The sequence below is a fragment of the Megalops cyprinoides genome, chromosome 10 (assembly GCF_013368585.1).
Source record: "Megalops cyprinoides isolate fMegCyp1 chromosome 10, fMegCyp1.pri, whole genome shotgun sequence".
In the NCBI taxonomy this organism is placed as follows: domain Eukaryota; kingdom Metazoa; phylum Chordata; class Actinopteri; order Elopiformes; family Megalopidae; genus Megalops; species Megalops cyprinoides.
The window spans coordinates 21,842,882-21,858,048 of record NC_050592.1 but is presented as its reverse complement, the minus strand read 5'-3'; the positions used below and the strand labels follow the sequence as shown (position 1 = coordinate 21,858,048).

General features: G+C 39.0%; 1 protein-coding gene across 1 annotated transcript; it reads right to left on the bottom strand.

Annotated features, from left to right (window-relative positions):
* Nucleotides 1-367: 367 nt before the first annotated feature.
* On the bottom strand, nucleotides 368-12,360 carry LOC118784786 (pituitary tumor-transforming gene 1 protein-interacting protein). The gene is made up of 7 exons (XM_036539204.1): nucleotides 12,092-12,360; nucleotides 11,453-11,502; nucleotides 10,307-10,415; nucleotides 7,506-7,611; nucleotides 6,717-6,782; nucleotides 4,018-4,064; nucleotides 368-508 (listed from the first exon to the last, which is right to left on the bottom strand). Exons 1-7 carry the CDS (start codon nucleotides 12,204-12,206, stop codon nucleotides 459-461), a joined length of 543 nt encoding a protein of 180 aa, XP_036395097.1. The 5' UTR covers nucleotides 12,207-12,360; the 3' UTR covers nucleotides 368-458.
* Between the last annotated feature and the right edge of the window lie 2,807 nt (nucleotides 12,361-15,167).

Here is a 15,167-nt window from a genome sequence, read left to right as displayed (position 1 = left end):
CAATACAGATGATCTCACAGTGGAGTATGTACAACAAAAGAGTAATGGACATTACAGTGGCTATTCAATTAAAGCTTTCAAACGTGTTCATAAACTCAATGCAAAGCCATATGGTGGAAAAGGCATTTCAAAATTCTGCATCTTATCAAATTATCTGAATGCATGACTATCACACAGTTTTTTACATGACTGAATTTCTAGCTAGAAAACAGATTCACATTATGCACATAGGAAAAGAAAGTGATCTTTTGCTCTCAATCATTCCAGAAAATTGATCATTGAAAACTTATAGCAATGCAGGCATACATGTTTCTCTCTAAAGGAAATAATTTATGCTGTCAGTAGCTAAATACAGTTGGAATATCAAGTGTGTGTGTGTGTGAATGAGAAGGCAAACTAGGAAAATATTCTGTTACTTCCACTTTGCTCAGAGCAATAAGTTTCCAATACTTCTGTTTTTATTCATTTTCAAACTTGCTGTACGGGTGGTCAGAATCAGGAATAAGACCTGAAAGAGAGAGAGAGAGGGAACACGTGTACAATTACAATATGAGTAAATGGTCATATCTATTAATCCCAAAGCAAGTAAGGATGAAAATCAAGTTACACAGATAGACACACACACAGACAGATTCACAGAGACACAGACACACAAGCAAGATATTAGTTCACTGCCTGGCTATATCTGCAATCCAGTCAAGGTAATAGGCCCTACCCCAAGCCAGGCACATCAATGCCTCACCGTGAACTTTAACCATGAAAGAAAGAAGTAGTGGAGAGGGCTTTTTCCTAATGTAGGCTATATAGTTCCATACAGTATTTATCTGTGCATGCATACAATAAGTAAACCAGATGCTTTCAGAATGACTCTAGAATGTAATCTGAAAGTGAAATTTGTGGTGCTTGAAATGTTATGAGCAATAACATGTTGCTCAAATTTGCCTGTTCACTGGTTAAACGCATATGAAATAAAGATGTTGGGATGGTTTTTTGGTTATTATTGATATGCAAGCCCTAATAACCCTGCATCCTCCATACTGAGGTAAACATTCTAATACCATGCCTTGAAAACACAGTATGGTGACATTTTATGCTCATTGCACAAATGCACAAATACTGTAAACAAGACCAGCAAAAATGCCAGTTCTTTCAGCAACAGAACTCCAAGAGGTTATAGTCGAGTTGCCTGCATGTGATATTGATTGACGAGATCTGATCAGGCCCAGCTCTCCTCTAATGTTTAAAAAAATTCGACCTGGACAAAACCTTGCTATGCAGGGTCACTTCTAGAGGAGGTCACATTTGTGTGTCCTTCAAAGGCAGATGGTGTAAAAGCCAGTGCTGAATAACTTGAGAAACAGCATCCTAGGCAAATGCACACCAGTCCCCGATGCATAGCATGCTGAGATCATGAAAAATACACTGGGGGTACTCATTTATCAAGTTGTCATGTTGTCCATACATGTATCATTAATGTGTGTATGACTGGACATGCATATACCCAGGGACATGTAAATACATGCAATGGTCGAAAAAAGGTACAAGAAGCAATGCATTATTCCTACTTCTCGGGTGGCATTAACTGTTTAAAATGTAGCAGAGAAATAATGAGGTTCCTATCAAAATTCTTCATCTTAAAACAGTCAGTTCGCAAATGACAGGCTCTGACTAAATGCAAGGGGCCACAGCACAGCACAAAACTAAGAAAGATGAGAAATCTGGAGGGGAAAAAACCAATGCAGCAAGAAAAAACTGAAATAGCAGAACAATTCAATCATACTATACAATATACGATGACAGATGACAACCCATGACTAGTACTTTAATCCTTTGCATTTCTTTCTGGCTAACAGGCTGGGGTTAACGGATTGTCTGATGTCATCTCGAGGCAATTCTCTGGGTCCCCTGTCCCCCCCTTTCCAAAAACTGGATGACCTTTACAGAACTAGCCAAATGGGTATGTACCCTAAGCCTTCTTCCTCTTTATCTAACATTGTCTTGTTTTATTTCAACTGTAGGTGCCCTTGACTTCACAAGAGCAATGCAATCTAACATGATTGCTTTGTTCCAACATAGGACTTGATTATTTTACATGAATGTGCTAGATCCTGAAATGTAACTTGCCTTAAAATGCAGAGAGGAAAAAAAAATCCTGTCTCTTTTGTCAACAAAATGAAGACTGAACCATTTCTGCTCACAGTCTTATTTTGAAATGAAGTGAAGCTCTGTTAGCTAAATGAAGTTGAATGAAAAATTTAAAGTATTGAATGTTTTATAGATACAAGACACAAGGGGGGCTTTTGTAACAGCAGTTCATCTGTGTTTACGTCAAAAATAAAATAAAATGAAAGCACGTAAGAGCCTCTTCAAAATCTAGTGACTGTAACCATATCTTCTGGTCAAGAAAAGAGAGAGCTCCTTCGTCAACTCCAAGGACAGGATGCAGACTCCATTTCCACTGCATTATGAATGCGTAATTACCATTTAGACAGGAGCAGGTCACCAAATGTCCTTATTTTGAAGGGATCTATCACACGGCCATCCCCCCAGGGCTGACATTTCAGGCTGTTTCACCTCAACCCAAGGAAATGAGTTGAGAGAAGGGCTGCCTCTCATTGTCCTTCCCCCCACCTGCTCACAACCAGCATTTCTGCCACATTGCTTTTGAATTCAGCATTCAGTATCACCTCTCTGGAGTCATTTGAACTACTTTAAAAATATCTGTGCTTTATTGTCTGCAACCGCAAAGCACTTAACATACTATGCATAACTAATAATAATAATGAAGGCAAAATACAGACATTGGTGAAAAACGTATGTATCTTGAGCTTCATGTAATAAAGACCTCTCCCACAGATGGGTGGAAGAGCAGAGCCATCCATACAAAATCTGATCATCCCTTGAAGACAAACAGAGCAAGGTCAGATGGTGCGTCTTGTCATAGTCTGATGTTCTGAACTGTCTACAAAGGGCATGTGGTTGCTATCATCTCACTCAGCCGACCTGTGAAGTGTCAAATCATCCAACAGGAATGCTGGACGCCTTTGAAATTAGTGACACCAATATAAAAAATGTGAATAACCCAAGATGGTGAAAAAGTCAAATCTCAAAATAAAATCACTTTCCCTGCAATTAGTGTCACACAAAGTACCTACTCCCCCCCCAAATGTCATGTAATTCTGACATTTATTCATTAAATGGCTCTAAACCCAAATGTAAATCTGAATATTTTTCTGGTATTCCATTCATGATAGCAGCAAACGTCATGCTGTATGTACATATCAGAATTGTCTGAATCACAAAAAAAACTAAAAATCATACCCAGCTTAGCAATCACATGGATGGGTGTGTGAGTCATGTGGTGACAGCAGGGTCTGGTGTTGAAAACACGACCGACAACAGCAGAATGCAACTTTTTTTTTTTTTTTTTAATCCAGTGAAAATTGACTGTTGGTGTAGAAGACTTGTGAGCAGATGTGCAAAGTTGAAAAGGGAGATCACATCCTGTTGTAACAGGGCCAATGGTGACCCTGGGGCTTTTTCCAGCAGACAGGAGAAATGGGCACTGGGTCACACCATGTGTGTGTGTGTGTGTGTGTGTGTGGTACTCTTTGCAGATACCACTACTCAATACAAAGTATGCAGTGCTTGATTAAACTACTCATGTCTAATGCATAATTACAGTTAACACCTAATAACACCTGACAATTCCACTAAAGGATGGAAATGACCCTTCTTGGCACAAGCGATTATCTTTGGGTTAGCAGCAATTTTTTGTCTGCTTTGTAAATAAAGTCAGATTTTATTTTCAGATGCAGGGATTGCTATGGTACTCTCCACTGGACTAAAAAATGATATCACATTGAATATTATGAATATCAATTTTATACAACTAAGCTAAACCTCTCAATATAAAACTAAAAGGAACTATCAATATATAAGAGCTGGTACACATAACTGAAAAGTGTTAATCACATAGCACCCACATCAAGTCACACAAAGACTCGGGGTACATACCATACTTCTTACGGATTTCATCGTGTCTTGCCCGTCTCTCTGCCTTCCTGTGTGATGAAAACAACGCAAGAGAGAACATTTTTTCATGAGCTCCACACAAGCCTTGCATAAAACAATCACATGAATAATGTAAAAACACCTATAAAAAATGACTGAATACTGAGATTAGTTTTGCGACATGGAGTACATTATCCAAAAAGTGCCTGAACACAGAGCAATAGGAAATGGGGATCGACCAGGCAGCCATACTGGGGCCTGACAGGGATTCTGCAGAGGTCAGGAGGTCAGGGTGAGTGAAACACAATGGGGAATGCCATCATTGTCACGCAGAGCTGCACTGTGCGCGCTCCCTCAAACAGGAAAATAAAACAGCCTTTCTGCATCACTAAACGACAGGCTAATTCACAGCGCTCGTAAAACTCAACATGCCAAGTGTATGCGGAAAAAGTAACAGGCTAAAGAAACCAATGCTTCTGCTTGCTTTTTAACTCATAACAAAAATAGCTGATGGGTGCTGTCTTTGCTGAGACTTTCAGTTCAGCTACCACTTGCCTGATGATGTGCAAAAAGAGGAAAAACTGTAACCAACGCTTAAGTTTGTCACTCAGAATTGAGTAAGAAGGTACTGCACCAAGACTGAATCCAGGCCTTGAACCCAGTATTAAACACAAAATACATGAATGAGAGGTTTCATTACTCAACTATACTATATTACTAGAGAAGTAAAACTAGGAGCAATCATGTTACACTCTATACAAGTGCAAAGCCTAAAAGTTCTAAATGTCTAGCAGTTCCACTTGTTGCACATCCTTGAGAAAGACCGTCTTGACTAAACCCATTTCATTCCAGTGATCCCTTGTATCTCATTTCAAACAGCAGCATATGTGTTTCTTAAGCAGAAAAATTTGGTTTTTTCTTGGCCCTGTCCTTGCAGTTCAGTGAACTCTCTTTTTGGGTACCACAAATCACTTGCTTTTTGTAATGGCTGTAAATGCAGCCATTATCTGGGCGAAGTGTGACGTAAATCAGATTCCTTTTATTGGCAGGTAGTGACCTGTGAGTGATCAGTGCCATTGAAATCACAGGAGTGAGTGCTGTTTGCCATCTGTCCCACTCCCTCCTTACTGACCTGAGGAAACACTTTCCCACATAACTCCACACATACCCAACAAGTGGGGAGGGAAAAACAAACACATACACTTTAACCTTAAACCTTTAAGAGGTCCTTAATAAGGTTTTCCGAAAAAAAAAAGCATGACCAAGGCACTGAAAAAGAAAACTCCACTTCCATAGGAGTTTTATGTGTGATCATTCATAACAGTAAAAAAAAATCTGTGTTGTTCTCAGTGTACACATTTTTTCATACAATTTGTATTTTAATGTTAAACTGTGTTTCTCACTCACTATGTAATGAACACATATGCATTATGACGACATTTGTACATGTGTAAGAGTACTGAGAAGAGAAACAGGGGAAAAGAAATTTTACTACCGAGAAAAGCTGTGCAATAAGGCGTAACCTGGTGAGGAAAGGGTTTCATGGGAAAAATGAGAACCACCCAGAATTTTAAAAAACACTGCTGCATCACACCCAGCAACACATTTGGCAACATTTCACAGTGGTTAAAAAAAAAGTGTACATGAAGTGTAATGCAAAACACTAGGGGCTGTGCAAGTACTCCCTCCTACAGATGATGTAAGCATTGCTTCAACATCTGTTGAGCCACACTCCTCTTATTTTGATTTATACTGGTATGATACCAAAAACATGGTATTAACCATTGGTTTCCAGTAATAAGTCCCAAATATAAGTGCATAGTTATAGAAGTGGTCCTGATTTCCCAAAAAATGATTTTCCTGTTTTTACTGGCATTACTTACACAAGCCTATGATGGGAGAGGATGTCTTGGCATGAAAAGGAGGGGTTTGATGGCAGCCTGTATTATGAAAATGACCATTTAATTAAGTACAAAATGTAATGCAGTTTGATTAAATCTGAGCTCAGGTTAATTACATTTAATGAATGGCAAAGAGTGACTTCAACCCTCTTTTCTGACAGTTTGTCTCCAGGCAATACGCACCCAGGTGTGCCTTTAACAAGAGGGAACTGTCCCCGTGAGCTGTCTTTGGCACCCATGCATACCCACAGAGGGACCGGACCCCCAGTGAGCTGGCTCTAGGACAGCTGTGATGGAGTCCATTCCTCCTGCCATCTGGGGAGTGACCTTTCCCAGTATGACATATTCTACTCTGAGCCATGTGATGCACCACTGACACCAGTGATTTCTCTGACACGTTCTTTGGATTAAGTGTATATTCAGCAGGATTGCAACACAAGTGTAAGACGGTGACAGTGAGCAATAGCTGCTCAATAGGTAACACTGTCAGTGGGTGGTTTTCTCAGATGCTGAGTTTCAGAATGTGTCCTTTTTGCAAAAGGTCAGTGGAAATATTGGGCACAGGGGCAAGCAGGCTTTCTGAAAACCATTTGGCTGTTTGCATACAGATAAATGCTACTCATAGCCCAAAATAAGCAGCTGACTCATTAGTCATTAGTAATTTAATAATTGCTAAAAACTTCAATGGTGCATTCTTGCACAAATGACAGACTGATGCAAACCAATGGCTCACATTCGTTAGATTCCAAACTATCAACTGAAACATATCATCTGAATGTCATTTTAAAACACAGGCCATACCGGTCCTCATACCGCTGTCTTCTCTCCTCTTGTCTTCTAGTGAACCTTTCTTCGTCTCTGTCTGGCCTATTTTAAAGAAGAATGCATACATTAATTCAATTTTTACTGCGTCTGCCATGCCGATAAGCTGCAGCTAACATTGCAAGTCTAGTGTAAAAGTGGTGCGTGATTTCATCTGGGAAGTGAGACATGAGTGTTACTTCTTAAATAGATGTGACAAATTCTCAAACAGATTTTTTTTTTTACTTCAAAGAAAAAAAAAGTTGCCAATTTATGCATAACCAGTTTCGGCAAGATCTAACAATCAGAAGTGAATATAGGGGTTACATAAATTAATAGGGCAAAGCAGAAAAGTTCAGCTTTCTTCAAAGACTTCAAAGACTGGACACAAGGTGCCTTTATTTAAATATTTAACATTCAAAAGTAAATACACACCAAATCAACACCAAAACCTAAGGATATTATTTTTACATGGTATATACTGCATATCAAGTGTCTTTCCCCTGAAGCCTGCAGCCCTTGTAATGATATGCATATTGCACTCTGCCAAGTCAATGTCAGCCAAGTTCATGTGCACTGCCTCAGCGTACTCTCAGTCATTCTGCATAAAAATGAGGAATATTACAAACTAAGCAAGACAGCAATGTGTGCAATGCAGCGCTAAAATAAGGGCACGAACTGAGAAGCAAAGATGGAAAATAGGGGTTATCAAGTTACTGTGGCATTTTCCCCAGGACCCCTAAACACCAGAGGCACTCAGAAGCAGGGACTGTGGGAAATGAGTATTACCCTGCGGGGCGCTTTCGGCAGCAGCAGCAGCAGCAGCATACGGTGATGCTCAGCAGAAGGGTCCCCCCCACCACCGCCATGGCTATGATGAGCGCTTCAAAATTCACTGCAACAACAAAGAAAGAGAGGGACGGCGTCTTTACACCACAGCAGGTTTACATTCTGCGTATCAGAACAAGAATTACCTGCAACATGCAGGGATCATAACCGTCAAGGTTTTTCTGCAGTCAGAAACTGAGAAGTGGTTGTGCTAACATGTCTGGTTATGGGAGTAAAGAAGAAGAAAGTGTTGACGAGTGCACAACAAAGACTGAATAACAGAGAAAAAAAAATAACATTTACAATCAAGTGGAAAGAGACAGACAAAAAACACAATAATCAAAAAATTTGGGACAAGCCAATATGGCATTTTTCCAGAATCTCACAATTAATGGATGTGAGTATCTATAGACTTGTATGAAGCAATAAAAACTATTTCCTTTAAAAATAAAAATACAATGAAGAGTAAAATCAAGGTAAACAAATACAATTCTCACAAAGGGACTGCCAAGTATCTCCGCTTTACCCAAATCTACTTGTCAAAATGATCATTTTTTTGTGCAATGCTGCCACCTCCTGTTATTTCCTCTGTAAGACAACCTTCCGACAGGCATTCTTCTTGGATAGATTCAAATTTTGAGAAAACTATCCACACTTTTCAACCCAAAAGAAATGGACCAAAATGGATTTATCTTTCCAAAAGGCTGAAAGGCTCCAAAGAGCCAGAATGAAAGAATTTGGAGAAACAGTGCAGGGAAAGTTCGAAAAATGTACAACAGTGGGTAATTTATGTCTTTGTCTTCTTCCTGTGATTGGCGTATGCACGCTTTGTAACGCACAGCTAGCTAGTTCTTAAGATGAATGTATTGTGTTTGGAATACCATTTGGGTGTTCCCCTTATATTCCTCTGTCATTGCTATCTATCAGTAATGTTGTCTCAAATCAGTAATGTACATTCCATATTTATCTATACCCCTAACCCATTAGGATTAGCACAAAAAGGTGAAATTTATATGCTGAGGAAGAGTCCACGCCCATTGCAAAATACAGTGGGTTTATATGTTTTGGGGTTTTACATTTCATGGAGTCCTTGTTAAGACAGAGAGAGCTCTGAACTCTAACATGTACCAGGTCTTTTGACCAAAAAACTTTGTTCCCTCCTCAAAGAAATTCACACTTAGTTGAAATTGAACATTCCAGCATGACAACAGTGCAAAATACTCATCCAAAGAAGAGGTCTTTCTGGATAAGAGCAATCTGTTTTCTGACCAAAATGTGAACGTAAAACGGGAATGGTAAAAAAAAAAAAAAAATCCAACTCCAACTTGCCAAAACATCATATAATACTACATGAAGTGTCTTGTTTATGTAATCCATATCAGAAGAGGAGATGAAAAAAACACTAATTATAGGGGTGTGAATGAAAGTGAGCCTTGTGTTTTCTGGAATGAAATCCAACACTTTTGAATGATTTTAATTTGCTCTGTGCAATGATATTAAGATTAATGTGTCCCAGATTTTTGTTTATTTTCTTAATTAAAACAAGAAAAAAACACTGACTTTTATATATTTTCTTTTATATCATGTTTGCTGTTCCTATTTAGTGAGTGGCATGAACAGAAATGGCCTCTGGATATGCTTCTTGGATGGAAGAAGGCATTCTTTGTGATTCCTTTCACATGGATCTTAAAGTTCATATCAACATCTAAAATAAGGCCTTGATTTTTTCATACGAGGTTTGCTATTTGGAGGTAGATGTCTTTGATTTTTAAGCAGGTCTCTCTATGACCTAAAACCAATGTCCAAAACTTTTTTCAAATTTTTTTTCTAGGTTCTGTGACATCCATAGTTGAATATCTAAGACCACTGTCTAGGGAGCTAACAGCACTTTTGTCACCAAATAGCACATATGTACAGTTGATTCAGAGTAGCTCTGGATGTTCACATCATCACATCATTTTCCCTAATAATTCTGCCAAGGACAGCACGTATAATGAGAAGAGTAAAGGGCCAAGATTTGTGTGGAACCCTACAAGTAACATCAACCTTTCTGGATGTGAAATCCCCAAGACAACAGAGAATTTGCCATTAATCACTCAAAGGGTTACTTAAATCCTCTTAATTCTGTGCCAGAGACCAAGCCATTTGTCATTAAGAAAAAGTTGTGGCCAACAGCATGAAAAGGCACACTCAAACTTAACAGAAGAACATGAGCAAATACACCACCAGTCAACACTTAATCAAAGGTGACTGGCAACCGTAACTAAATCAGATTTGGTGCAGAAAACCTTGCTGAAATTTTCCTAAAACATTGTTCTTACTGAGAGTTGTCAAATTTCTTTAAAAAACACATTATTTCCAGAATTCTGTTTAAATATAAATTTGTTTAAAGACAGATTTGAGATTACTAAGCACAGAGTAACCCACGTTGCTGCACGTTCTACTGCAGAGGTTCAACAATGGCAGCTTTCAGGTGAGTAGGGATCTTGCCAGTCAAAAAAAAGAACAAACAGTAACAGCACAGCAGAACAGCAAGCAACCAGTGGGTCTCATTTTCAAGACAATTTTGCTTGGTATTTGTGCACTGATCAGAGCACCCATCTGTACCAAAACCGCATGTTTTGTCATTAACTAACAGCAATTACAAACAAACACATGAAAAGGATGTTCTTTTTGAATAGGAGGATTTGAAATGGCTGTTGCAAATCCCTTTTCTAATCAACAGGCCCCTCAGACAAACACTCCGCACACCCGCCACTTACCCCAGCACACCCCCCATCGAGCCTGAGACAGCGGGCAGACGGAGGAAGGGGGGAGAACGTGTTTGACTGGGTAGTCCGTACAGGTGCCATTGGTCTGACACCACAAGCACTGTTCAGGGAAAGCACACAGGCAGTAAAGTGTGAATACGTAAAGAGTAAAAACACGAATGACCAATAAATACATAAATATCATCTATGCTGATTACAGTGGTAAAAGCAATGGACTCTGGGGCCAGAGGGCCATGGGTTACGCAAGACACTCAACTCAAGTGACTCAGCTGCTCCATGTGTTCAACACAAAAGTAAATGCAAAAACATTGCTCTTGGTCAGGGAGTCTGATACGTAATGGTAAAAAGAAAAATTATTTAATGCGAAGTTAGATGTGCCTGGGTCTCACTGGGGTGACACCATATGAAATCAATTGGGAGTGGATGACACCTATTTCGATAGGAACTAATATGTTCGTTATGACGAGAGGAGTGGTCACAATGACCATTAAGAGCATGAATGTCCACCAAGATGGGAAGTACAAAGCTCTCCCTTTCAGAGACCACGTCTATTCCTAAAATGCTTGACTGGAATGGAAGATGAAGGCAAATTTACTAAAATTTTACAACTAGCTTCTCTATACATAATACAGAATTAAAAAATGACATGCCAGTATGTTTCAAAATTTCAGTATGCTGCACATTTTACAGGGGCAGAAGTTAACAACAAAGACAAAAACACTGTATGCTACCCTCAGCATTTTAAAATGGCAGGTGGTTCAACACACAATGTGTGGTTTCAGTACTTGAGAAAAGGGGACTTCCTTATTCATCACAGACTCTGTATTGATTTAATATTCCTAAATTAAATGCCAGCGAATGCAATTTGGAAGCCTGGTGACTTCTTAAGTCCCTTGACTTCTGTTTATTATTATTATTATTATTATTAAGAACCTGGGTTCGTGTGTAAATTTTAATAATGTACGCAATTCATTTCGGTGTTACCATTTTAGTCACTTCGCTAATTGTCATTAAAGGAAATTACTACTAAAGCCAAGTGTCAAGTTAATCTGTATTAAAACAGAGTTCAAGCCTACACTACCTAATACAGACATTAGAAAAGAACAGTCTGGTAGCTAGATAGCTACATTTACCTACCGATACATTTCCAAGGCATTCTTCACAGGATGATCCCAAGTCCTTACAAGCTGTAATTGGAAAAGAGGTTAGTTAGCTACGAATAATCTCCGATATTATACATTAACAAACAAGGCAACTGCTGGCATCAAGAGGCTCAACGTTACTACTTTCATGAGTTTTACATAGATTTTTATTTGATCGCAAAAAGGTGTCATGAGGAACACGGAAATAACTGAAAACGGAAGGCATCAGCTTTCGCGTTTGTCATCCAAACGACATGCAGGGTCTTTATACTTTCCGTCCCTGTACCATGTAGCTAGAGGACCTCGCAACGGCTGGCTATGTCATCCGATGGCCTAGTGACGCATTTCCACTTTTCTGTAATGTTCTACAATGCTCACAGGCAGTTAACTAGATAGATATTAAATACATTGCTTTATTTACCTTGTTATGCATGAAATGGTTAAAATAAACAGATACTGAGATACATTTATTGTTTTTAAACTCCTTGTGTAGCTTGGTAGTTAGTTAGCTATCTAAAAGTTGTAGTAACTTATAACCAGTACAGTTTATCCAGTATGCTAAAAGTACTGCTCTCTAATGAATGCATGTAGCTTGCTAAATAATACTTAAATAGTGTATATAATAACAACTTACATTTACGTGGTGGAGATGCTGTCGTAGTACAATTTCCTGGGGGTACAAGGAAACAGCCGACGGCGAAAACAAGAAACAAGCAGGCCACAACTCTTGGCCTCGTCGAAAAAAGCATTTTTTGTCGATCGTATGGTTTGACTGCTTATCTTATTACCTAATCATACATTCAGATTCAGGCTTTTGTGTAACAGTTACGCTACTTTGTAGTTGATAACCACTGTATCGGATGTTGACGCGAGACGGAGTTCCTGGTTCCACTGCGCATGTATTATTTTGTGTGCGTCAAGAAAAAGCTTCCCCACGCCCTGTGCGGAACTTGCGGTGTAGCTACAGTGACGGACGGTGACGGAACGGTGTGCGGTCCTGACAGTACAGAGCATGCGTAGCGACGTTCGGCAACTGTGAGGTTACCAGCGCAAGGGTTTCTTGTGCAAGAGATACTGCATTGTGAGCCAACCATTAAAGACACATAGCTACAGCTAGCCACGGCGAGCAGAGAATGACATTTAATGCAGAGAAATGCACAGAAGTTTTAAGGATAGGAAACCCCAACAAAACTTGTGGTGCAAACTGCAAGAGCGCAAAACTAAAGTAAAGAAGTTGATGTATTTCTAAGTTCTACATTTTTAAACAGTTCATATATTACTTTAGATTTTAGACATCGCGTAATGGGCAGCAATAAGTATTGCGGGAAAATACTAAGCAATCTACACTGTATTTATAAATGTAACGCATCTGCCAGAAAGTTTTCCTTTGCTAACAGTGTGCTGTACATTGAATGTGGATGACACCACTCAGGAACTGCAAATTCATGGTTACTATGGCAGTGTGAATTTATGGAGATAACGTGAACACATACATTGTTGAATAAGGTTTATGAATGGCATCAGCTGTCTTTTGTATGTAAGAAACTCCTTCATATGGGAAAAGTCAGGATCTAGATGCATTATAAAAAGCAGTCGCTTCAGGCATATGCTGTACTATTATCGCACAAAATATCAGTATTATTGCACTCTTTGATAAATGACATGAAAATACAGAAATAAGATTTGACAAGACGAGGAATTCAATAAGTACGCTTTTAGCAGAGGAAGGTAGCTGGATGGATACACATTGAATTGTATTTGACATGCAGAGTGGACACAATGGAAGAGTGGAAAGCAAGAAGTTGAAGAAGTGCCTTTTAAATAGCATCCAGAACACCTTCCCACACTTACAAAGATAACTGAAAGAGATAAATGAAAAACGAGCGAATGAAACTAATTACAATTTTAAATTCTTTGAACATTATAGTATAACATTATGTGTTTGTAACACTTACTTGATACATATTTGATAGAGTATTTCATTAAGTGCATAGCAAATTCAATAAGACACACTAAGTTAACATAAATATTAGACAAATATAGGCAAAATTGTGGAATACTGAAGATGAGACATGCATCATTTAAAATGGTATGAAATTTATTTTTGTCAAGAAAATCCTGCTGCCTGTATGTATCATATAGGCTGTAGTTGGCCACAATTATTGTAATTGTGCTAATGAAATATTGATCAGGTGACAATTGTATTGGGCATCCAGTCTAAGATGACTGTATGCATGCCAAAAGGTATCCACCAAATCTGGTGCTTTTCTTCACCGTGTAATGATTTATTGAAGTTTTTGGAATAACAGACTGCAGTACAGCTAACGGAAGAAAAAAAAAAACAGCCACTACAAACAATAATTTAGCTTACAGTCCCAATAAAATTGAATATAGTTTTTGTTTTATTAAGATACCAGCTAATATTTTTGGGATCATTAAATCATTTTGATTGTTACTTTTAGCATGGGAGAAAATCAATGAAAACTGCTTCAGATGGGGAATTTTTGACTCAACAGGGAAGTTGAAAAGGGAACTACGCAGTGCTGACAGACTGATACACACACACACACACACACACAGCACGCAATTATGTGAAAAAGGTAGTGGAAATGGACATGGTTTGCAGATAGAGCTGCTTTTATTTTCATTATGCATAACAAAATGGCATTTGTAAGAAAGAAAGAAAGCAATATTTAATCAATATTCCGAATTCATTTTCCAATTACATTCTGCATTACCTCACACAGGTTGAACAGACACTCTAAATGAATGTTACCCAACTGTTCAATGTAACTTGGTTATCTGTATAGTCAAGACATAATCACAGTCAATTTGCCGAGAAGCAACCTGTCTTCCAGTCAGGAAACCCAGCTCATCATGCTGACCATAACTTCAAGTGGCTCATTCTCCTCGGATGGGTCCAGTGAGACGGATGCATTCCATGCTTTCCAGCTAGGGAATATGGGTGGAGGCTCTCCAGTTCTAAACGTTGTTGGAAAGTTGAAGGCAGCAACTTTAATGGTTCTTCTGGGTCTTTTGAGAGTACGGCCAATTCAGAGGTGGTTCATCAAATGTATTTCTAACCTAAATGGAGCAGGAGGCTCAAACTTCAGGTGACAAGAGCCAAGGGTGTTTGTGTGCTCTCTGTGAGTCCCTCCACTGGCTACCAGTTGCAGCAAGGATCCAGTTCAAGACCTTGTTACTAACCTTTAAGGGACTCCATGGATCAGCCCCCTGTTACATACAGGACATGACTAAGGCCTACAAGCCAGTAAGAGCGCTGCGCTCTGCTACCTTGGGTTGCCTCTGTGTCCTGAAATACAAAGGCAGCATCTCTCGGACATGCCTCTTCTCAGTACTGGCTCCACACTGGTAGAATGAGCTTCCTGCTGAGATTCATAGAACAGACTCCCTGGGTGCCTTCAAGAGAAAGCTGAAAACTCAACTCTTCAAGCTTTATCTCTAGTCTAACTTTCTCTAAATTCCTCTCTATCTATCCCTATTTTCTATCCAAAACAGCACTCTACACTAGCTTAGCACTTAACTCAGTATTTTACAGACCTATTGAAGTACTTTTTATTACTACTCTTAGCATTGTAATGCACTTATTTTGAAATTGCTCTCAGAGAGAGTGTCTGCTAAATGACATAATGTAATGTAATGTAATGTAAACTCATTATTGATGCTAATAACCACATAATATATTACCC

Excerpts from the sequence above, each read along its gene's own strand:
- LOC118784786 (XM_036539204.1), bottom strand. The coding sequence starts at position 12,206 with ATGCTTTTTTCGACGAGGCCAAGAGTTGTGGCCTGCTTGTTTCTTGTT. Across the intron at positions 11,503-12,091 it reads AGCATCTCCACCACGTAAAT|CTTGTAAGGACTTGGGATCA; the intron begins GTAAGTTGTTAT and ends TTCCAATTACAG. Across the intron at positions 6,783-7,505 it reads TGCCGAAAGCGCCCCGCAGG|GCCAGACAGAGACGAAGAAA; the intron begins GTAATACTCATT and ends TCTTTAAAATAG.